This window comes from Octopus sinensis, linkage group LG27 (genome assembly GCF_006345805.1).
Source record: "Octopus sinensis linkage group LG27, ASM634580v1, whole genome shotgun sequence".
Lineage (NCBI taxonomy): Eukaryota > Metazoa > Mollusca > Cephalopoda > Octopoda > Octopodidae > Octopus > Octopus sinensis.
In genome coordinates, this window is record NC_043023.1 from 11,116,281 (window position 1) to 11,142,227 (window position 25,947).

Sequence of the window (25,947 nt, forward strand, 5' to 3'; positions counted from 1 at the left end):
CATTCTGAGATTTAATTATGAATTTTAATCTAACAATTAAGAAAAAAAAGACGAAGGCAAAAACTCAAAACAAAAACAAAACGAATAATTTTAGACACACGCGTAACAATTAAATTAATTTAACAATTAAGAAAAAAAAACGAAAGGCTAAAATTGAGGGTTGGGGTTAGTGACAGGATGTTGTCTCAATAGAGGCCATAGATTGGTTAAAATTCGAAAAATTAAACTACGTTAAACTTACAAATTACAATTTTCTCAAGAAACCCAAGAGAAAAAAGTTTTATTTTGACCCATTCTACTAGTATACGAAGTTTTAAAATGTTTAGTTAACTAGAAATTGTGTTGAAAACTGCCGTTCAAAAGGAAAAGATCCGGCGATCTTTCGTCTCTAGTAGACCTTTCCGTCGATTTCCGTAAAAAAATTTTTTTTTTACATATGGGCTTGCGGGAACTTTTGAAGTAATGAGAGCGAAAGAGACTAAGAGAAAGCGATTGTATGACGAGGGAAGTTCTTCTGAAGTTACCGGGCATGGGAGCATTGATGTATATGTGTGTGTGTTTGATGGGGTGTGGGAGACAGACAGTATGTTGTGTAAGTGAAGTGCTTCTGTTAGTGTGTGTGAAGAGACAGAGTAATGTGTGAAAGAAAGAGATAACTGAAATTTTTACTCGGTGTATGTGTATATGTATGTATATTACTTCAAAAGTTCCCGCAAGCCCATATGTAAAAAAAAAATTTTTTTACGGAAATCGACGGAAAGGTCTACTAGAGACGAAAGATCGCCAAAGATTCAAATTTTATTTAATTTGTGTAAAAAAATTATATATATTGTTTAAAAAAAAATTTTCTTTTATATGTATTCAGCCTTGAAATACAAATATGTAACGCGCATACGCGCAAGTCGTTGTAGGATCTACTACTTACGACTAGCTAGCGCGAGTACGCGCACCTGGACCACTGTTCGCTAGGATTACCGACAAAGTCGTCCTCGGTGGAAACTGAACACAAAACTTGAAACTAAATAATGCTTTTCTTGCCCCTTAAAATTCGGGGGAAAAGAACTCATTTTTACGTGAGATAAAGAAGTGTTTGAATCGCGAGTTACTTCCCGCAAAATTTCTTTTCATTCATTCCTTGCTATTGTTTGAAGCACTTTTTTATATATGTATATATATAATGGATCACATCTACGTAACAGTGGATATTTAGCGGAGATTTAATTAAATGGACATTATTCTAATCAACCACGTAAAGAAATAGCTATATTCCCTGCTATTGTTCAATCCACATCTATATTTATTGAGTCATATCTGCTTCACAACGGATATTTAGCGGAGTTCTAATTAAAAGTACATGATCGCTAATTAACTGCGAAAAGAAAGTCGTGACAACATTCATTATTACATTGATGTGAAAATATAAATCAACGTCTACTGTAAAATTTAGTTCTTATGAAGCTGTCAGTGTCTGGATTGTCTTAAGATCTGATTATATGAACATATTGTGCACTGTCTTCCCCCTTATTGGGGCTTGATTAATAAGTAAGTATTGTTATAATATACATCTACATTGTAAGAGTCGTCTTACGAATATCTCTTAATGTTGGAGTGAACAGTGTGATCGTTGTCTAAGATATAGAAAAACACCTAGGTCTCATAAAACTGGTAAACGTACACAAAACGAACAAACCGTTTCAGTCTCTGAGACCAAAACAATAATTTATATTTCTTTACTACCCACAACGGGCTAAACATAGAGGGGACAAACAAGGACAGACAAAGGGATTAAGTCGATTACATGGGCCCCAGTGCGCAACTGGTACTTAATTTATCGACCCCGAAAGGATGACAGGCAAAGTCGACCTCGGCGGAATTTGAACTCAGAACGTAAAGACAGACGAAATACCTATTTCTTTACTACCTACAAGGGGCTAAACATAGAGGGGACAAACAAGGACAGACAAAGGGATTAAGTCGATTACATGGGCCCCAGTGCGCAACTGGTACTTAATTTATCGACCCCGAAAGGATGAAAGGCAAAGTCGACCTCGGCGGAATTTGAACTCAGAACGTAACGACAGACGAAATACCTATTTCTTTACTACCTACAAGGGGCTAAACATAGAGGGGACAAACAAGGACAGACAAAGGGATTAAGTCGATTACATGGGCCCCAGTGCGCAACTGGTACTTAATTTATCGACCCCGAAAGGATGAAAGGCAAAGTCGACCTCGGCGGAATTTGAACTCGGAACGTAACGACAGACGAAATACTGCTACGAATTTCGCCCGGCGTGCTAACGTTTTTACCAGCCCGCCGCGAAAACAATAATATAAGTTCCATATAAGGTAGTAAGCTGGCAGAATCGTTAGCACGCTGGGCAAAATGCTGTGCGGTATTTCGTCCGCCGCTACGTTCTGAGTTCAAATTCCGCCGAGGTCGACTTTGCCTTTCATCCTTTCGGGGTCGATAAATTAAGTACCCCGTCTGTCTGTCCTTGTTTGTCCCCTCTGTGTTTAGCCCCTTGTGGGTAGTAAAGAAATAAGTATTTCGTTTGCCGTTACGTTCTCAGTTCAAATTCCACCGAGGTCGACTTTGCCTTTCATCTTTTCGGGGTCGATAAAATAAGGGCATCCATCCTCAATTTTTTTTTTTTTTCGAAATTTCAAGTTTCATTTTATCAGTATGTATATGTATGAGTCCGCCAAGTTTGTTTTTTTATGTTAAATTCCCATATAATCGTAACCTACACACTCTGGGAGGTATTTATAGAAAATTTGGCATTCCTTCGATATAACTCGACAAAATCAAAACATTCCACTTCGGATATTTCCGCGGGTTGTGGAGTACAGATATAACGAAATTATGCCAGCAATGTCTCATTTTTAACTTGAAGAAAAAAAGCCTTGCTTATTTGTTCTTAACCTGTTTCATGTGTGTATGTAAAATCCGTAAATTTCCAAGCAGAAAACAGAATTGAACTGTCATTTGCTTCCACGGAAATACCCGAAGTGAAGTGTTTTGATTTTGTCGAATCATATCGAAAGAATGCCGCAATTTTCGTTAGAAAATACTTATTTTACTAAAAGTTATAATGAAACGAAGCCGTGTGAATTTTCCGAGACTCTTCTCTCCACCCTCGCAATTTTTTTTTTAATTCACAACAAATTCTAATATAATCCGAATCTACAACATCTTTTACTTGTTTCAGTCATTTGACTGTAGTCATGCTGGAGCACCACCTTTAGTCGAGAAAATCGACCCTGGGACTTATTCTTTGTAAGCCTAGTATTTAATCTATCGTTTCTCTTTTGCCGAACCACCAAGTTACGGGGACGTAAACACACCAGCATTGGTTGTCAAGCAATGTTGGGGGGACAAACACATACATACATACATATATGTATATATATATATATATATATAATTAATTAATAAGGGTGAGAGAATTAGATACTAATTTAATAGTATATCTATTCAACACCAAGTGGCCTAGTGCTCCGAGAAACCTTAGGCCACTTGGTGTTGAATAGATATACTATTAAATTAGTATCTAATTCTCTCACCCTTATTAATTAATTATAATTATGCTGCATTTATTTCTAAATGCTGTATTTGTTTTCCGTGAAAGTTTGGCGCGCTGTTGGTTGGGGCATTTGAATTATAACGTCGGATGTAATCAATTGAACCACACGCGTATTTATCGTTATGGTAAAATCTGGCGTGTGATTGAGTGGATTTCATCCAGATAGTTTTGGCTGACGAGCTACAAGTGGATTTTTTTGTAAGTAAAATTACATTTAATTCATTAATAGCGATACAATTGTCCCAAAATAATCTGTATTTTTGTTATTTTTTATTTGCCCTGTCCGTGTGAGCTAACAATCGTACTGAATTTCATGGGAAGCATGTATTTTTGTGGTTGAAACCTTTTGGATTAACTGGTGCTAGAGTGAGCCATATAGTGACCACTCTCTTATATTTATTTTATATATATATATATATATATATATATATATATATATATATATACATTAAATTAGAGATAAAACCACTATTAGGCAAATCAAACAGTGAAAAACATTAACCAAAACATAGAAATAAAATTAATTCATATAAAATACAAAATATATAAAGTATAAAATTCAGAATTTAAATTATTTAAATTTAAAGTTAAAAATTTAAAATTATTAATTAATATTTATAAATTTATATATATATATATATATTTATTTTATTTATTAAATATATAACTATCAAAAAGTATAAAAAGTTTAATATAAGATAAAAAGTATATATATATACATATATACGACGGGCTTCTTTCAGTTTACGTGTACCAAATCCACTCACAAGGCTTTGGTCAGCCCGAGGCTATAGTAGAAGACACTTGCCCAAGGTGCCACACAGTGGGACTGAACCCGGAACCATGTAGTTGGTAAGCAAGCTACTTACCACACTGCCACTCCTACATGGCTGTAGAAAATTTCATCAAAACATACTCATTTTTCTGGAAGTTATGAAGAAACAAAGTGAGGTGGGGGCCACATGTGGAGGTATTCTAAAATAAGTACCAGTTGAGCACTAGGTTTGATTTAATCGACTTTCCCCCTTTCCAGAAATTAATTTCAGCCCTGTGGATCAGTAAAATTACCTTTCTTAATGGCATATTAAACGCACTTCAATTTCAGCAGTATTCTGGACAAAGAGTTTTTAGCACATGTAATACAGGCCCAGGTTTCACATTGAGAGTTGCTGAAGCATGGAACAAACTGCCGGCATCAGTTGTTAGTTGTCGGAGCACTGCATCCATCAAAACTTCCTGAGATTCGCCAACACTACACCTGTTCTTCTCCCCTCCATACACAAAAGCATACACTGTTTACTTCCCAGACATTTGTACATTACTGCATATGCTTTATACACACTTTCCGACAAGTTGTGGTGCACCTGAGCACTGTATACAATACACTCCATCAGGCATTTGCCATATTCTGAACGCCTTACTTCTCTGGGCATGGACACATTGAAACTCCGATCTCTGGCAGCTAACTTGGCAGACACCCATAAAATTATTAACCATCTTAAAAACAATAACTTTGAGCACCTTTTCAAACTCCATCTGTCTAACACCCGTGGACATGTTTACAAAGTCAGAAAACAGCACAGCTCCCATGACTTTCGGAAACATTTTTTCATGCTAAGAGTTGCTGAAGCATGGAACAAACTGCCAGCATCAGTTGTTAGTTGTCAGAGCACTGCATCCTTCAAAACTTCCTGAGATTCGTTAACACTACACCTGATCTTTCTCCCCTCCATACACACACATGCATGTATCTGACTCATACACTGTTCGCTTTCCAGACATTTGTACATTACTGCATATGCTTTATATGCACTTTTGACAAGTTGTGGTGCACCTGAGCACTGTATACAATAATTTCTTTATTATTATTATTTAAAAACTCCACCCGTCTAACACCCGTGGACATATTTACAAAGTCAGAAAACAGCACAGCTCCCATGACTTTCGGAAACTTTGGAGGCACATGGCTTAGTGGTTAGAGCAGCGGACTTGCGGTCGAGGGATCGTGAGTTCGAATCTCAGACCGGGCAATGTATATATATATTATAATAATATTAGGGAGTAAATCCAAACTTACAGGGAAAAATTAGATTTAGGATTAAATCTAATTTTACAGTATAAATATAAATTAAATTAGAGATAAAACCACTATTAGGCAAATCAATTATATTTTATATTAATTAATTTTATTTCTATGTTTTGGTTTATGTTTTTCACTGTTTGATTTGCCTAATAGTGATTTTATCTCTTATTTAATTTATATATATATATATATATATATATATATATATATAAATGAGACCGCATGTGTACCGTTTGCGATTTTTTTCCTCTGTCTTCCCTTCTCTGGATCTTTCCTTCTTCTATGTTTCCGACGAAGAGCTCCGCTTGAAACGTTAAACCCTCCTTCTTTCCTTCTTTCCTGAGCCTCCAATAATACTATGTGTGTGTGTGTGTACATACACACAGACACACGTATGCACGTGCACACATCTTGGAAAGGAATGGATGTAGTCAGGGAATTCAATTGTTTGGTATGTATCTTTAGCAAAGTAACCATTTTAGAAGAAATATAATTAAATGTCCCCTATTGAATCTTTTATTATTTAGTATCTTCCATATCTTACATTCTTCTTTCTCTTTTATTTCAGAATATCAGATGAGATTGGCATTAAAGAATTTCTGTTACATCAAATAACATGATTAATATTGAAGCACCTATTAAAGACCAAAAGAAGTTCTACTGAACAGGTGTAAACCTATTTATATAAATCTATGTTATGCATTACTGTGGAATATTTTCCCAGGACTGAAATTAATCGCAGAATTTCCCTTTCTATTTTTCTGGAGTGTGTGCAAAATGCATGCCCATCGCTAAGGGGGTGCACTTGATGGCACTGCCTTTTCACTATTCAATGGTTCACTCTCAGATTTGGAAAATACAGTTTACAAAAATTTTTAAAGTGACCCTCCAGAATATTCTGAAGCATCCCCAGGCACCGAGGTCTGGTGACAGGCTTGATGAAATGGTTCTACATGGTGTTTAACCCTTTTGCATTTAAACCCCGGCCAAAAGTATTCTGCCTATTTTATGTTCAAACTGACCAGATCTGGCTTCTCAGTGCTACCCAACAATGTCATTCTAAAAATTAACGGTTGCCCCTTCAAAATATCAAAGCCACAAGATAATGCATGATTAGTTCAAAACAATGTGGATAAAAAAGGATTAATTTTGGCAGAATAATGCGAACACTAAAGGATTAAATTTGGGTTATGGTGTGCTAATACTGCAAAAAAAAAAAAGAAAACATATATATTGTGGCCATAAGCAAAGAACTGGAAAATGAATTGTGAGAACAAGGTTCAATACTCAGTGCAGTGTAAAAATATTGACACCCCTGATGATGTTAAGAAAGAGGAAGGAAAAATATTGTTATACCCTTGTGATATCTGTGGTAAACCATTCTCTCAAAAAATAAACTTGACTACACACAGACGTATTCATACGGGAGAGAAACTACACCATTGTGATATCTGTGGTAAATCATTCTCTCAGAATATTCACTTAACTCGGCATAAATATGTTCACACTGGAGAGAAACCATATTATTGTGATATCTGTGGTAAATCTTTCTCTCAGAATGCTCACTTGACCAGTCATAAGCGTATTCATACAGGAGAGAAACCGTATCGCTGCGAAATCTGTGATAAGTCATTTTCTCAAATAAGTTGCTTAACTAGACACAAACTCATTCATACAGGGGAAAAACCATTTCAGTGTGACGTCTGCAGTAAATCATTCTCTCAAATAAATTATTTAACTCGACATAAACACATTCACACAGGAGAGAAGCCATATCACTGTGATATCTGTGGAAAATCATTCTCTCAAATAAACCACTTGAATACACATCAACGCATTCACACAGGTGAGAAACCATATTACTGCGATATCTGTGGTAAATCATTCTCTCAAAAAGATAGCATAAATATCCATAAACGTATTCATACAGGAGAGAAACCCTATCACTGTGATATCTGTGGCAAATCATTTTCACAAAGTAATGATTTAACTAAACACAAGCGTATTCATACAGGAGAAAAGCCATATCATTGTGATATCTGTGGTAAACCATTCTCTCAGAAAGATAACCTGAGTACTCACAAACTTATTCATACAGGAGAGAAACCATATCATTGTGATATTTGTGGTAAATCCTTCTCCAAAAAGGTTGTTTTAGTTACTCATGAACGTATTCATACAGGGGAGAAACCATACCACTGTGATCTTTGTGGTAAATCGTTTTCTCAAAAAAGCAACTTATCCAGACATGTGGATATTCACACGAAACAGTAATTGTGAAGGCACATGGCTTAGTGGTTAGGGGTGTTCGGTTCATGATTGGAAGGTTATGAGTTCACATCCTGACACCATGTTCTGTCCTTGAGCAAGACACTTATTTCATATTTACTCAGTCCACTCAGCTGGCAAAAATGAGTAGTACCATAAATCCTCAAGTATAATCCGTATTTTACCCCCAAAATTTAAAGGTCAAAATCCTTAGTACATACTACATACGAGGTTAAAAATGAAAAATAAATGTCTGTCCTCAAATGTAATTAATTGTAATTAAACAGGCCTACCTGCAAAACTACTGCACACCTGTCTTTGCTTTCTCATAACTTAGAGTGAAATGAATATTTTTAAATGAAATTTTCAGGTGGTGTAGATTACAATTATATCATGAATAAAATTTGGTGCGCACACATACATACTGATATACATCACATATATATATGTGTGTATATATATATATATATATATACCGTAAATCTTCGAGTATAATCTGCTTTTTTTCCCCAAAATTTAAAGGTCAAAATCCCTAGTGCATACTATATACGAGGTTAAAAATGAAAAATATTTTCTAAGCAATGTCCGAGTCTCTATTTACCAAATCCACTCACAAGGCTTTGGTGGGCCCGAGGCTATAGTAGAAGACACTTGCCCAAGGTGCCACGCAGTAGGACTGAACCCAGAACCATGTAGTTCGTAAGCAAGCTACTTACCACACAGCCACTCCTATGTCCATTGATCAGATCGACTGGAACCCTTTTCATCATAACCAGTGGAATACCAGTTATAGTAACTATTGGGGTTGTACTAAGTACACTGCAACACATTTACTGTTTATTTTTTGTTGAATAAATTTGTTTTCTTTATTCTCATTGGTTTGACTTGTAATTTTATGAATATTGATACCTTTATGTGGGGCAATTTAGTTATTTTATTTCAAGGCGGCGAGCTGGCAGAAACGTTAGCACGCCGGGCGAAATGCTCAGCAGTATTTCGTTTGCCGTTACGTTCTGAGTTCAAATTCCGCCGAGGTCGACTTTGCCTTTCATCCTTTTGGGGTCGATAAATTAAGTACCAGTTACACACTGGGGTCGATGTAATCGACTTAATCCGTTTGTTTAGCCCCTGTGGATAGTAAAGAAATAGGTATTTCGCGTGTCTTTAAGTTCTGAGTTCAAATTCCACCGAGGTCGACTTTGCCTTTCATCCTTTCAGGGTCGATAAATTGAGTACCTGTTGCATACTGGGGTCGATCTAATCGACTAGCCCCCCTCCCCCAAAATTTCAAGCCTTGTACCTAGAGGAGAAAAGAGTTTAGTTATTTTATCAATGAACAGCATGGGGGAGGGAGACCCAGGAAGACATGGAATGGAATTTTGAAGGCTAATCTCAAAATGCTGAGCCTTACAAAGGAGATGATAGGGGTCCAAGATATGTGGTCCTTTGATGTATTTGCAAAGATCATCATCATCATTTAACGTCTGCTTTCCATGCTGGCATGGGTTGGACGATTTGACTGAGGACTGGCGAACCAAATGGCTGCACCAGGCTCCAGTCTGATCTGGCAGTGTTTCTACAGCTGGATACCCTTCCTAATGCCAACCACTCCGAGAGTGTAGTGGGTGCTTTTACGTACCACCAGCATGAGAGCCAGTCAGGTGATACTGGCAACGCCATGCTCAAATCGTGCTTTTTTTGTGCCACCTGCACAGGAGCCAGTCGAGCGGCACTGGCAACGACCTTGCTCGAATGTTTTTTCATGTGCCACCAGCACAAGTACCAGTAAGGTGATGCAGGTAATGATCATGCTTGAATGGTGTTTTTTACGTGCCACTGGCACAGAGGCCAGCTTGTTGCTCTGGCCACGATCACACTCCTATGGTACTCTTAGCACTCCACTAGCATGAATGCCAGTCATCAAATTTGATTTCACTTGCCTCAACAGGTCTTCGCAAGCAGAGTTTAGTGTCCAATGAAGGAAAATTACACAGAAGTGAGCTGGTTACACCCCTGACATAGGCCACAAGGTTATGGTCTCACTTGAGCTTGCCGAGTCTTCACAAGCACAGCATATTTCCATTGATGACCTTTGGCCTCAACACCTCAAGGATGGTATCTCCTTATCAGCCAGCGATGCCGGACTTGAGCTCATGGAGAATTTGACTCAGTTTATGAACCAGTTCTCTTCTGCCCACTATTCTTTAATGCAAACTTATTCAGACTCAATAAATCCAATGGAGACCTGTGCCTCATTGCAGTCAGCTTCCCGCTTTGCTGTCTCACTACAAAGGTGTGCTTACAATTGGTCTCCAGCTTATTGGAGGAGGAATTTTCCCACCACTAGCTGGGAGTGGGCACCAAATTAGGATGTGAAGCTGCTGTTCACACTACCAGCGCCTATGCAAACTTTCCCTCCTTACTACCCAAGGTCATCCTCAAACTGACCTTAAGAATGCCTTCAACTCCATCAGCTGCGATGCTGTTCTCAGCTCAGTGAGAGAGGTCCCACAAGTCTACCACCTTGCATGGCAGGCTTATCAGGAGCCCTCCTATCTCTCTTTCGGTGACCAATTCATCACCTCCACCTCCAAAAGTGTACCGCCAGACAGGGTTCTCACCATTGCAAACACGATGGTCTGGGAGCTTGGTCACAGGGGTCTCCAAGTAAACAGTTCTAAATGTGAGCTCCAGATCTTCAACCACCCGGCTTCTCAACATCACGCAACAACCTTTTTGCAGAGTCCTTCCCTTCCATTACAATCCCTCCCCCATAAGCTTGGTACCCCCTTGGAGTACCAATCACTGACCTTGCCTTTGAGTCTATCTTCCAGTCATAAGTGGCTGCCCTTGTGTAATTGCTGAAAGATATTGAAGCTATTGAACCCCATCAAAGTTTTTTCATATCTAGAAATTATCCCTCGATCCCTAAGCTTCTATATTTACTCAGAGTCAGCTCATCTTACTGATTCCCATTGTGTTTCCAATGCTTCAACGACCTAATCTTTGAGAGACTCAAATGTTTAGTCAATGTCAGACTCTCTCCAACGTCATGCGATCAGGCTGCATTGTCCAAGCGATTTGGAAGTCTTGGTCTTTGTAAGTGTTCGTCCCTCTCTCTCCCCTGCTTCCTTTCCGCCACCCATACCTGCTACACCCTGGTGAGCAACATCCTCTCCTCTCAAATATGGACCAGTTCCAACAGTAAGTTGGAAGAATCTCTCCAACACTAGGGGGAAATCAGGCTTGTCTGCTCCTGGGAAGATGGAGGATTGTCGTAATCAGAGAGCTTGGGACAACATAATTTTGAAGGCCACCTTCGACTCCTTCTTCATCCAATTGGACCAGTTTTCAAGGTGCCGCTTACTGTCTCTTCGCGTGAAATACTCAGGCAACTGGATTGATGCCCTCCCTGTGGCTAATGTTGGTGGTCTACTCAGCTTGGATGAACTTCATGTCTCATTTGCCCCCAGGGTGGGAGCTGACGTATGCACAGGTTTGATCTGTTGTGGCAGGATCCTTGACTCTACAGGTCTCCATGGTCTTTCTTGCTGCCTAAATTCTAGTTGCTTCATGCGTCATACAGAGTTGAACCTGATACTTAAGAGGAGTTTGGCCAGGGCAAACATCCCCTCCATCTTGGAACCATTTGGATTGTCCAGATGTAATGGGAAGAGACCTGACTTCCTCACCCTCTGCTCCTGGTCGCAAGGCAGATGCCTTCTCTGGGATGTCACAGTTAGCGACTCCTTAGCTTCTTCTCACATCCTGGATGCTGCAGACAAGGCGAGATCCACAGCTTCTGCAGTCGAGTGGAAGAAAATCCTGAAATACCATGCTCTGTCGGTCAACTTTATTTTCCATCCTTTGACATTCGAGACGTTTGGTGGCGAGATTCCTGTCTTCACCGGCAACTCACCTTACAGAGGTAACTGGTGGGGCTCATGAGGGTGCTTTGTTGTTCCAGCGCATCAGCCTCGCCATCACCCGTGGCAACGCGCTGGCCTGCCTGAATTGCCCTTAGAAAGGTTTCCCAACACCGCCACCCCAAGTTTTCAACAAAAGGTGGCGAATTGTTTTGCTTTGTTTTTTTTCTTTCTCTCTTTTCTTTTTAATTTTTTCAGTTGTGTTCTGTTTTGTCCAATTTTCTAATTCAATTTTATAAAACGATAAACACTGTGACGGCTTTAAACTTTTATCTGTAAAATAAGCGCAGGAGTGGCTGTGTGGTAAGTAGCTTGCTTACCAACCACATGGTTCCGGGTTCAGTCCCACTGCGTGGCACCTTGGGCAAGTGTCTTCTACTATAGCCTTGGGCCAACCAATGCCTTGTGAGTGGATTTGGTAGACGGAAACTGAAAGAAGCCCGTCGTATATATGTATATATATATATATATGTGTGTGTGTGTGTGTTTGTCCCCCTAGCATTGCTTGACAACCGATGCTGGTGTGTTTACGTCGCCATCACTTAGCAGTTTGGCAAAAGAGACCGATAGAATAAGTACTGTGCTTACAAAGAATAAGTCCTCATGTCGATTTGCTCGACTAAAGGCGGTGCTCCAGCATGGCCACAGTCAAATGGTTGAAACAATTAAAGGAATATATATTCATTCCGTTTTCCTGCAATTGTCCTTTTAACTTCATAAACCGTATTCTCTTATTTTATATTCTCTCTATATATAAAGCTGAAGTTGTCTGTGTGTGGCAGGTTTGGTAGCCTTCAACTAACACTATTTCCTCTGAGACCCTGCGGCGCAAGTTGACCAAAATTGAGAGTATGATAGAAGAAGGCTTGCTCTTCATTCCGTAGAAGAACAAATTCAAATCGGACCATGTTAAAATTTAAAATTATTTACATCAAAAAGGTGCTTTTTTTCTATGAAAATCCTTATTTTTTACGATTTTTTGACTGCTGTGTCACCATTTTTCGGTGTATTTCAACCAGAAAAATGTTCACTTAAAGAGAATAACAAGCTACAGAATGCAAAATTTTTTATTTTTCAAAAATTCCAATTCTAGAGGGTTGAAACAAACCCGAGCAACACAGGGCGATACTGCTAGTTATCTATAAGTAGAACCCTAGGAAATTCTACAAAATGCAAAAAACAAAATGTAAGCATCTTTAACCCTTTAGTATTTAAACCGGCCATATCCGGCCAAAATAGCTAATCTGTTTTATGTTCAAACTGACCAGATCCAGGCCCTCACACCTACCCCGCAATGTTATTCTACATTAAGTAATTACACCATTAAGCTCTTGAAGATATGAGATAATGCATGATTAATTCAAATCAATGGGAATCAATAGGCATTATGTTTGATAGAATAATCTGAACACTAAAGGGTTAAAAGTAACTTCCAATTACAGAGTAATAAAGTAAAATTAATATCCAATATTGGCTGAGGACCCAGTATATAGAATTTGGTAATTAATTATATTGTAGGAAAGTAAAAGTAACATCCAAAATTTACTATGGGGCCGATGCCAGCACCGCCTCGACTGGCTTCCGTGCCGGTGGCACATAAAATACACCAATCTGACCGTGGCCGTTGCCAGCCCCGCCTGGCACCTGTGCAGGTGGCACGTAAAAAGCACCCACTACACTCACGGAGTGGTTGGCGTTAGGAAGGGCATCCAGCTGTAGAAACATTGCCAAATTAGACTGGAGCCTGGTGCAGCCTTCTGGCTTCCCAGAACCCCGGTCGAACCGTCCAACCCATGCTAGCATGGAGAACGGACGTTAAACGACGATGATGATGATGATGATGATGTATCTGTCTATGCTGAAAATACTGATAAACATTTAAAAACAAAATGAATGCCACCTTCCTTTCAGTCATCTCTCATTTCCCCCGTCCCTCCTTCTCTCTCGCTTCTGCACAACACTTTTTATTTCTCTTCTTTCTACCTCTCCTTTCAACTGTACAAAAGTAACAGTAACATCCACAGCTATTTGCTGAGAGAGACAGACAGACAGACAGGGAGAGAGGGTGTGTTAGAGAGAGAGAGAGAGAGAGAGGCAGGCAGGCAGACCGGTAGATAGATACATGGTAGATACAAGTTATTTCTATATTAAGTCAACAAGCTCCTTTTGAGTGTTGGGCCTAGTGGAGGCAATAACCAAGATCTTTGGCATTATGACATGCTTCAGAAGTCAACTCATCAAGCCAAGTAAAATCGCAGTCGTGGCAGATACTTATTTATTTACTACCCACAAGGGGCTAAACACAGAGCGGACAAACTTTTCAAAAATTCCAATTCTAAAGGGTCGAAACAAACCCGAGCAACGCCGGGTGATATACTGCTAGTAATTAATAAACCAACTCTCTTTTAACGTGAGGTAAATAAACTTTCTAAATTTAGAGTTACTCCCTCCTGACAACCGCCAAACTTTCCCACAAATCTTCCTTCCCATTGTTTGATCCACGTGTATATTACTGGGTTACACCTACGATATTTAGCTGAGCTGTAATTAAACATACATGACTGATAACCAACTGTATAAAGAAATTAGCTACAAGGTTCTTTATTACGTTGATCTCAAAATGAATGGCAACATTTGTGGTGAAATCTTGTAGAGAGCTGTCAATGTCTACCTTGGCTAAAGTTCTGGTTTCTTGATCATATCGTGACACATCTTTGTTCGATCTACATTCATGCGTTTGTAAGTAATATCTATATAAATATCTGTATTGTATACGTGTTATTTTGTGTAGATCTCTTTGTTTTGATGCGTTCAGTAAAGACAATGCAAAACAGCGGAAGAAAACGAAGTAGAAATTGGTACTACTTGATAACAGTGGTCCCGGTGCGCGCACTCACGTAGTCGCGCATCCGCGCTAGCTAGTCGTAAGTAGTCGATCCTACAACGACTACCTAGAATAGTAAATAAAACACAAAGTAAACCCTAACCCTAAACCTAATTTTTTAACCTTAACCCTAGTTTTGTTTATAAAAATCATTTATTTACTTAGTTTAAAATATTATTTACTTTGCGTTTTATTTACTTTGTTCGAAAAATATTATTTAATTTTCTTTGAAATGAATTCAGCCTTGAAATACAAACATACACGCAAGTCGTTGTAGGATCGACTACTTAAGGCGGCGAGCTGGCAGAAACGTTAGCGCGCCGGGCGAAATGCTTATCGATATTCCGTCTAACGCTACGTTCTGAGTTCAAATTCCGCCGAGGTCGACTTTACCTTTCATCCTTTCGGGGTCGATAAATTAAGTACTAGTTACGCACTGGGGTCCGTTTGTCTGTCCTTGTTTGTCCCTTCTATGTTTAGCCCCTTGTGGGCAATAAAGAAATAAGGATCGACTACTTAGGACTATGCGCGAGTGCACTTTTCGCTAGTAGTACTTAGAAATTTAAGAAGATAAGGGTGCTATTTTAGCTTTGCTACGAGTTCATGTTTATATCATATAACGAATTGAAGACCTTAGATTAACTGAGTTTATCTATTGTCGTCTAATATGTTTTTGTTTCGTTTTCCGTTTGTTGCTCCTTTCCGCTTTTTTTTAATTCTTTGCGTTTTATTGGTTTGAGATTCGATTACAAGGGACCTAATGCTCAACTGGTACTTATTTTTAGCATTCCTTCGTTACAAGCAGCAAACTTGGGCGATCTTACGGTATAAGTACCGGTGTACTTCCGGAAGTACCGGATATCTCTTTTGCTCTTTTACTTGTTTCAGTCATTTGACTGCGGCCATGCTGGAGCACCGCCTTTAGTCGAGCAAATCGAACCCGGGACTTATTCTTTGTAAGCCCAGTACTTATTCTATCGGTCTGTTTTGCCGAACCGCTAAGTGACGGCGACGTAAACACACCAGCATCGGTTGTCAAGCGATGCTAGGGGGACAAACACTGACACACACACACACACATATACATATATACGACAGGCTTCTTTCAGTTTCCGTCTACCAAATCCACTCACAAGGCATTGGTCGGCCCGGGGCTATAGTAGAAGACACTTGCCCAAGGTGCCACGCAGTGGGACTGAACCCGGAACCATTTGGTTGGTAAACAAGCTACTTACCACACAGCCACTCCTTCAGAAATGTAAACAAAGTCACGTGTGTACATATACCGAAGCATCGCCCTAACCCAAACCCTAACCCCCCATATATAAAAAAATCACTTTTTGAAATGTATCCGGTACTTATACCGTAAGATCGCCCAAACTTGTCAAAATCTCAGGCATTCTTTCGATATAATCCGACAAAATCAAAACATTTCACTTCGAGTATTTCTGTAGAAGCAAATGACAGTTCAATTCTGTTTTCTGCTTTATTTAAACAAATTACAGGGAAAGTTTACCACAGGGAATGTTCACCCCAGAGAAAGTTCACCGCCATCGATACAGTATGTGAAGAAAGTCTACTGAGAAAATATATCCATAGGCGCAGGAGTGGCTGTGTGGTAAGTAGCTTGTTTACCAACCACATGGTTCCGGGCTCAGTCCCACTGCGTGGCACCTTGGACAAGTGTCTTCTACTATAGCCTCGGGCTGACCAATGCCTTGTGAGTGGATTTGGTAGCCGGAAACTGAAAGAAGCCTGTCATATATATATGTATATATATATATAGGTGCAGGAGTGGCTGTGTGGTAAGTAGCTTGTTTACCAACCACATAATTCCAGGTTCAGTCCTATTGCATGGCACCTTGAGCTTGTCTTTTGCTATAGCCTTGGGCCAACCAAAGCCTTGTGAGTAGATTGGTGGATGAAAACTGAAAGAAGCCCATCGTGTATATGGTAGTAGTAGGATTCATAGAAGAAGTTTCGTGGGAATATTGAATTCACAAGCGGTCCCCGACATCTCGCATGCATATCCCAAGTGACGGGACGCCCTGTTTGCTGTGGAGTCTCCACAGACACAGGGACAGAACGACCTCGAAGCTGTCGGTTGCTGATCAGACGCCTCTTGGAATTTTCACCAGAGCCCCATTGGCCAGGCTGCAGCCCTAATACCGCTCAGTACCAGAACAATCCACCTTGGAACCGACCAGGAACTGAAGTTCCCAACAGCATAGCTCTGACACTGCCTGTTACACCACCCTACCGCTTTGAGGAGGGGTTGGACTTTAGGGCAGTGACCTCGCACAGGACCGTCGAGCGTGGGCCGCCATGGTTTGTGATGCCGTTAGGACCAGAGAAGAAGCCGGCTCAACCCGCCCTGGGTGTACGCCGTCACAAGTACAAGTATCATGTGTATATATATATATATATATGTGTGTGTGTGTGTGTCTGTCCCCCACCAGCACTTGACAACCAGTGTTGGTGTGCTTACATCCTCATGAATTAGCAGTCCAGCAAAAGAGACCCAATAAAATTAAGTGCCAAGCTTAGAAAAATGTACTAGGGTTGATTCATTCAATCTGACCCATGCAAGTATGGAAAAATGTACATTAAAACAGTGATACTGATGATGGGAAATGTCTTATATTTTTGACTGTTGAATCTCTACATTCTAAATATCTTCTGTGTCTTATACCATTTCTCTATTATTCCAGAATATCAGAAAACATTGGGATAAAAGGAATTTCATATCAGAAGCATCATCTATGGTTATCATATTTTAAAGACTGGAAAACTCTAAGATGTACTTTGGTGAAATATTTCCTCAGAGAGAGCTTGTTAGCTTTGATTTCTTCAATTCATTGTCTGCAATGTGCACTACCTTATTTTTGCATTCTATATAAACTTGGGAAAATTTTACAAAGGAATTTGCTGCACCTTCTGTTATCGACAAAAATCGCAGTCAATGGAAATATAACAGAAAAGATATTTGTCAGAAATAAACTGTAACTTCTCTATTATTCCAAATAATCAGAAGATTTTGGTGTTAAAGGAATTTTACATCAAAAGCATCATCTATGTTTGTCCTATTTTAAAGACTGGAAAAATCTTGTACAAAACAGTTTTAACCCTGTGTATGATTCTGGGTTATATTATGATGAAATATTTCCTCTGAGAGAGCTTGTTACCTTTTTTTCACTTTAATTCATTGTCTGCAATATGTACAGCCTGATTTCACATTCTGTATAAACTTGGAAAAATCTTACAAAGAAATTTGCTGTGCCTTTTGTTATCAACAATTAATGGAAATATAACAGAAAAAATATCTGTTAGAAATTAACTAAAACAGCTAAAAAAGGAAGAAAAATATTTATGTATTGCATTGAGAAGAGAAAAAATTATGGAAAAATAGATTCTGTATGAATTACATTGATTTCTTTCCTCTTGAAGAGATGCCAAAAGTTAAAGGAAAAACTTCATACCATTGTGGTATCTGCAAAAAATCATTTTCTCATAAAGGTAGCTTAACCACACACAAATGTATTCACACAGGAGAGAAGCAATACCACTGTGATATCTGTGCTCAATCCTTTTCTAGTAGTAGCACTTTAACTTGTCACAGACGCACTCATACAGGAGAGAGGCCGTATGGTTGTGATATCTGTGGTAAATCATTCTCTCGAAATTATCTTTTAACTACACACAAACGTATTCATACAGGAGAGAGACCATATCACTGTGATATCTGTGGTAAATCCTTCTCTCAGAATAACCACTTGATTTCACACAAACGCAGTCATACAGGAGAGAAACCATTTCACTGTGATATCTGTGATAAATCGTTCTCTCGAAATCATCATTTGGCCGCTCACAAACAGCTCCATACAGGTGAGAGACCATACCACTGCAATACCTGTGGTAAATCGTTCTCTCGAAGTCACAACCTGACCACACACAAACGCTGTCATACAGGAGAGAAGCCATATCACTGCGATGTCTGCGGCAAGTCATTCTCTGAAAGCAGCGTCTTGAATATTCACAAACGTATTCACACGAAGGAGAAACCCTATCATTGCGATATCTGTGGTAAATCATTCGCTCGGCATCACGTCGCGGCCGTGCACAAACGTATTCATACAGGCGAGAAACCATATCCGTGCAGTATCTGTGGCAAATCATTTTCGTGCCTGAGCAGTTTAATCACACATAAACATGTTCACACAGGTGAAAAACCATATCAGTGTGATATCTGTGGTAAATCGTTCTCTCAGACCTGTTCCTTAACTATCCATAAACGTATTCACACGGGGGAGAAACCATATCAGTGTGATATCTGTGGTAAATCTTTCTCCTGTGTAGGCACCTTAAATACTCACAAACGCATTCACACAGGTGAGAAGCCATATCACTGTGATATATGTGGCAAGTCATTCTCCCACGGAAATAGTTTAACTTATCACAAACATATTCATACTGGGGTGACACCGTACCTCTGTAATATCTGTGGAAAATCCTTTTCTAGTACATGCAATTTGACTACTCACAAACGCATTCATACGGGAGAGAAACCATATCACTGTGATATATGTGGTAAATCATTCACTCAGAGTAGTAATTTAACTCAACACAAATGTACTCCTACTGAAATATAACCTATTTCTTTACTACCCACAAGGGGCTAAACACAGAGAGGGCAAACAAACGGATTAAGTCGATTACATCAACCCCAGTGCGTAACTGGTACTTAATTTATCAACCCCGAAAGGATGAAGGGCAAAGTCAACCTCAGCGGAATTTGAACTCAGAATGTAGCGGCTAAACATAGAGGGGACAAACAAGCGGATTACGTCGATTATATCGACCCCAGTGCATAACTGGTACTTAATTTATCAACCCCAAAAGGATGAAAGGCAAAGTCAACCTCGGCGGAATTTGAACTCAGAACGTAGCGGCTAACGAAATACCTATTTCTTTACTACCCACAAGGGGCTAAACACAGAGAGGACAAACAAACGGATTACGTCGATTATATCGACCCCAGTGCGCAACTGGTACTTAATTTATCAACCCTGAAAGGATGAAAGGCAAAGTTGACCTTGCCGGAATTTGAACTCAGAACGTAACGGCAGACGAAATACAGCTAAGCATGTCGCCCGGCGTGCTAGCGGTTCTTTCAGCGCACCGCCTGAAATATAACCAAAGCTCTGATGACACTGATCAGCACCATTATATGACTGGTATCCGTGCTAGCGGGATGCAAAGAGCACCATACAAGTGTGATCATTGACAGAGCGGCTTCCGTGCCAGTGGCACTTAAAAGGCACCACTCGAGCGTGATCGTTACCAGCATCGCACTACTGGCACTCAAGCCCCGTGCTAGTAGGGTATTAAGTGCACCATCTGAGCGTGATCGTTGCCATTGAATTTTGTGAACATTTAATCATTTAACCCTTTTGTTACTGTATTTATTTTGAGATGTTCTGTGTTTCTTTCAATTACTTTAAATATAACAAGGAATTTAATAAAATAACTCAGTTATCATTAAGCTGGTGTTAGGAACATAAATTGTGACTAAGGTTTGGTGGAAGACTTTAATTCAAAACTTAATGAAAACAAGACACTTGTACTACAGAGCCAGAGGTGGTTTCAGCCGGATTTGTTTCAAAAAGGTTAAGAATTGTTTCTCTATTATATATTTTTAAGCCTTTTGTTACCATATTTCTGTTGAGATGCTGTGTGTTTCTTTCAATTAATTTCAAATATAACAAAGAATTTAGTAAAATAACTTAGTTATCATTAAGCTAGTGTTAGGAACATAAATTGTGACTAAGGTTTGGTGGAAGATTTTAATTCAAAACTTGATGAAAACAAGTCACTTGTACTACAGAGCCAGAGCCGGTTTCAGCCGGGTTGGTAACGAAAGGGTTAAGAATTGTTTCTCTATTATATATTTGAACCCTTTTGTTACCATATTTCTATTGAGATGCTGTGTGTTTCTTTCAATTAATTTTAAATATAACAAAGAATTTAGTAAAATAACTTAGTTATCATTAAGCTAGTGTTAGGAACATAAATTGAGACTAAGGTTTGGTGGAAGATTTTAATTCAAAACTTATGAAAACAAGACATTTGTACACAGAGTCAGAGGCAGTTTCAGCTGGGTTGGTAACGAAAGGGTTAAATGCTGGCAGCTGGTCCATCAGAAGTGACTGTGGAAATGATGACTGCAAGTGGAGATATAGGGATTGTTGTGATGATGGAGCTCTGCCAGGGCAGGCTGGATGGAAGAGGGATACCAGATGATTGGGCACCAAGTGTTGTGGTACCGATCTTCAAGGGAAAGAGGATGTGATGAGTTGTGGGGTGTATAGGGGAGTGAAGCTATTGGAGCATGCAATAAAGATAGCGGAAAGGGTGTTGGAGAGGAGAATTCGGAAGGGGGTGGATGTAGATGAGATGCAACTTGGTTTTATGCCAGGAAGGGGGTCAATAGATGCAGTGTTCATTGTAAGGAGATGCAAAAGGAATACCAAGATCTGGAAAAAGTATTTGATAGGGTTCCGAGGAAGGTGATTGGGTGGGCATTGAGGAAGAGAGGTTTTCTAGAGGTAATAGCGAGGGCAGTGATGAGTCTGTATGAGGGGGTAAAGACAAGAATTAGAATTGGATCAGAGCTGTTGGAGGGGCTTTCGGTGAAAGTTGGTATGCATCAGGGATCTGTGTTGCCACCAGTGTTTGTAATAGTGGTTGATGTGGTGATGGAGAGTGCAAGGGAGGGATTGATAATAGGGATACTGTATGCGGATGACCTTGTTCTGATGAGTGAGACAATGGAGGGAAGGAGGCGTTTGAAGGTAAACCTCAGGAAGACAAAGGTGATGGTGAGCAGAGTGGAAGGAGATGCGTTAGTGAGTAAGGTAGATCCAGGTGGTGTATGTAGGAGGGGGGTAGTGGCAAATGCGGTGTTGTGTACGAGATGTGAGAAATGGATTCATGGTAGGTGTACGGAAATGAAGGTGACCCCAAGACTGGCAAGAGAGTTTGCTTGTGTTGGACTTCTCAGTCCAAAGAAATTGTAAAATATTGTAAATTGTAATAGGGTTATTACCTCAAGATGTGTCTTATTAAAAGAACAATGTTAAAGACGCAGGAGTGGCTGTGTCGTAAGTAGCTTGCTAACCAACCGCATGGTTCCGGGTTCAGTCCCACTGCGTGGCATCTTGGGCAAGTGTCTTCTACTATAGCCCCTGGCCGACCAATGCCTTGTGAGTGGATTTGGTGGATGGAAACTGAAAGAAGCCTGTCGTATATATATGTATGTGTTTGTGTGTCTGTGTTTGTCCCCCTAGCATTGCTTGACAACCGATGCTGGTGTGTTTATGTCCCCGTCACTTAGCGGTTCGGCAAAAGAGACCGATAGAATAAGTACTAGGCATACAAAAAGAATAAGTCCTGGGGTCGATTTGTTCGACTAAAGGCGGTGCTCCAGCATGGCCGCAGTCAAATGACTGAAACAAGTAAAAGAGTATAGAGAAGCAGAGGGTCGGCGGGCACTTTCTGTCTTCTCCCATCCTTATCATCCTGTATTATTATCATTCGCCTCATCAATGTCTTGTCCAGCCTGCAAAGCTACTCGTTTCTGTACTGCCTCTATAGCAAATGAAATGAATAAAAGAGAGTGTGCTTGTGGAAGATGTGAGAAAGGAGCTGAAGGGCTGGTGGAAACTGTATGTGATGAGGTGGAAACGGTGAGGGGGTTTTGTTATTTGAGAGATAGGGTGGATGTGAAGTAGCTGTGACAGCAAGAGCGTGACTTGGCTGGGTGAAGTTCAGGGAATGTGGAGCATTGTTATATGGGAAAAGGTTCTCATTGAAGATGAAAGGAAAAGTCTATAGGATTTGCATGAGAGCTGCAATGCTGTATGGGAGTGAGACATGGTGTCTGAGGGAGATGGCAGTTTTGAGAAGGGTTGAGAGAGCAATGGTGAGTGAAATGTGTGGTGTGAAGCTGTTTGATAAGAGGAGGACTGAGGACTTGATAATGGATGCTGGGGTTGAAGGAATCAGGGGAATGGCTGGCAAGGGTGAATGGAATGCAGTGGTATGGGCATGTGTTGAGGAGGGTGCTTACGTTTGAGGTAAATGGAGTGTGAAAGCGAGGTAGACCAAGGAAAACGTGGAGGAGGAGATTGGGTGGGTTGGCTTGAGAAGGGAGGACACCCCAAACTGGGCAAGATGGTGTGAGGGCAGTTGCTATGGCATTGAGGTAGATCAAACTACCCCCATTAATGGGGACAAAACCCGGATTTAAAACATTCAATAATGATGATGATCCACATTTTTTATAGTCTTCACCGATCATTTTTGATATTGGATTTTGTGAACATTTAATCTTTTAAACATGTTTTCTATTTAGCAATCTAAAATTTTTAAAATCCTATATGTTTATACCATTGATAAACAAAATGTTGTTGAAATTAATTTGGTATGTATGTAAATAAATTCATTTAAAAATTATCAGTTTTTCAAAGTCAGATGCATTTTCAACAACAAATTCTATCTATATACTAATAAAAGTGAATTTCAATCTTGCTTGCTTGCAATGTTACACAGCCAGACTGATACATAATGGAAAAATACTATGAATTAAGTTGCCCTTGAAATGTTAATATGAACGGAATAAAACAAGTTTCATGTAAATTGAACCTGAAAGGGAAGAAACTTTAACCTTTCAATTAGACAGTGGCTTGACGACAAAAAAATACGATGTTTTTTTTACAGTAAATGTATATTTTTGCATTTGTTAAACAATATTTTAATCATTTAGAAATGTTTTCAAGTGAATGTGACTTCAGAAAATGTAAGTTGTTTGTACAGTAAATATTTATATTTTAGCTTTCTTCAAACAGACAATATTTTAATGTTTTTTAAAATTATTTTCAAGTGTATATCATTACAAAAATATTTTAAGGTGAAAATGTCTTTAAGAATACAGTAAATATTTCATAAAAGACCCGTTCATAACCTGTGTGAAATAATTTTTTTTTTGAGTGCATTCAACATATCTCACCTTCAAAGATTTGGCTATTTCTAGTATGTCCTGCTACCTCATAATAGCCATTTGCAATAAAGGACCTGAAATAGCTGTTACATGGTAGCAGAGCATGCAAGAAATAGCAGCCAGATCTTTCCTTTTCTGGGGAAAGGAGCCGTTTACACATGATTTCTATGTCACATTCGCTGAAAGCATGTGAAATAATCTGGAAAAGAAAAAAACTCACAAAACAAAACTCCTTTGCTGGGAAACTCAGACTTTCCTGTTGACCCAACGGGTCACGGGTAGTTTAATATATTTTTATATGCCCTACCATGACTACAGCTTTAACGCTGAAACAACTTAAAGAATTAAAATTCAACAGGCTTCATTCAGTTTGTCTCGCAAAGGTTTGGTCAGCCTGAGGCTATAGCAGAAGACATTTGTCCAAGGTGTCATGCAGTGGGACTGAGCCCAGAACGATATGGTTGAGAAGCAAGTTTCTTACCACAGCCACGCCTGCGCCTATATAATATCTCTTGTATAAAATCCGTTCTGTCTGTCTGTGTGTCTTCTAGGATCTCGGGCATCCTCCATCCGATTGCACTCAAGTTTGATTTGTAGATACCGATGGTATCAGGGCGTGTATAAGTCTTGCAGAAATTACAAAACTCGATTCCAGGTGAGAATGTGATTGATAAAGCCGTTTTTGTCCTGCTTTTCTTCCGTCAACCTGTACATAACTGCACCTTCCATTTTTTGTTGTTTTTGTACTGCTTAAAGGCACGTTTCTTTCCTGCCAAGCTTACCGTTTAAACCATGTTTGTGTTCTCCCAGTCAACAGCCTTATAATTACTGGTACTTTAAACTCTTGGGTTGCATATTTGTGTGAATAAAATCGTTTTTCTTTGGAATAGGAAAAAAGTCTATCTTTATTTCTTCTTTTGCTGGTGTCTCAAATTTAAGTTAAATCAGTGTTTCTCAAAGGGGAGGCCTATGGAGCGGTCGGACAAGTTGTCTTGAGAAAATTTGGTTTAAATGTTTGACAACTCAGCACCATCCATTGGACAGGGGAGGGGGGCGTTTTGGTTGTATGTATATATGCATGTATAACAACTGTTGGGAGGTGGTTGCAGATTTACCAGGGTGCCAAGGATTCTTCCTTGTTCCAGTTAAAAAGTCAGACATTATCATACGGTGTGAAAGAAAGAAAGAAAATCTTATTGAATTAACAATTCCTTGTGAAGATAATATGCATGCCACTCACACTTGAGTGACCATTATAAAAACCTTGACGAATGTGATGCTGCTGGCTGGAAAGCATTTTCCAATCAAAGTTAGATGTAGAGGTTTCATTAGACACATTGTGAGGTCGCTAGACCCACATTGCAGTTGCTAGGCCCAGCTCAAAGCAAATACCATCATGAGTGATACCCAGACTACAGTGGAGGAGGCAAGCCACTGAATTGGGTAAAAATGAGCAATGGCTAGAAGAATACTGAGTGAAACCTGATGACCTGTTGATCTAGCAAGCGAGGCCTCATTTCATTGAGGGATGCTGTCAAAAGAGAGCCCTGAAGTGGCTCACATTCTATCTTGACCACATAAGCTTGCTAGTATCCAGTATGTGGAGCTTTCAACTGGTAATTGAAAAAAAGTTTGGGAAAAATCATATATATCATCATCTTTTTTTTAAATTCTTTTTTGCACACAAGGGGCTACACACAGAGGAAACAAACAATTACAGACAAAGGGACTAAGTCGATTACATCAACCCCGAAAGAATGAAAGGCAAAGTCGACCTCAGCGGAATTTGAACTCAGAACGTAACGACAGACGAAATACCTATTTCTTTATTACTCACAAGGGGCTAAACATAGAGAGGACAAACAAACGGATTAAGTCGATTACATCGACCCCAGTGCGTAACTGATACTTATTTTATCGACCCTGAAAGGATGAAAGGCAAAGTCGACCTCGGCCGAATTTGAACTCAGAACGTAGTGGCAGACGAAATACCACAAAGCATTTCGCCTGGCATGCTAACGATTCTTGATTGATTAATGTGCACCTTCCATGCTGGCATGGATAAGATGGTTGATTGGAGCCTGCCAGCAGAAGGTTGCACCAGACCCCTTTGTTTGTTTTGGCATGGTTTTTATAGCTGG

General features: G+C 39.6%; 1 protein-coding gene across 1 annotated transcript; it reads left to right on the top strand.

Moving 5' to 3' along the window:
- The first annotated feature begins 989 nt into the window (after positions 1 to 989).
- Positions 990 to 19,515, top strand: LOC118768191 (zinc finger protein OZF-like). Its single transcript, XM_036514208.1, has 3 exons — positions 990 to 1,542; positions 6,239 to 7,798; positions 18,664 to 19,515. Exons 2-3 carry the CDS (start codon positions 6,931 to 6,933, stop codon positions 19,395 to 19,397), a joined length of 1,602 nt encoding a protein of 533 aa, XP_036370101.1. The 5' UTR covers positions 990 to 1,542; positions 6,239 to 6,930; the 3' UTR covers positions 19,398 to 19,515.
- The last annotated feature ends 6,432 nt before the right edge of the window (positions 19,516 to 25,947 follow it).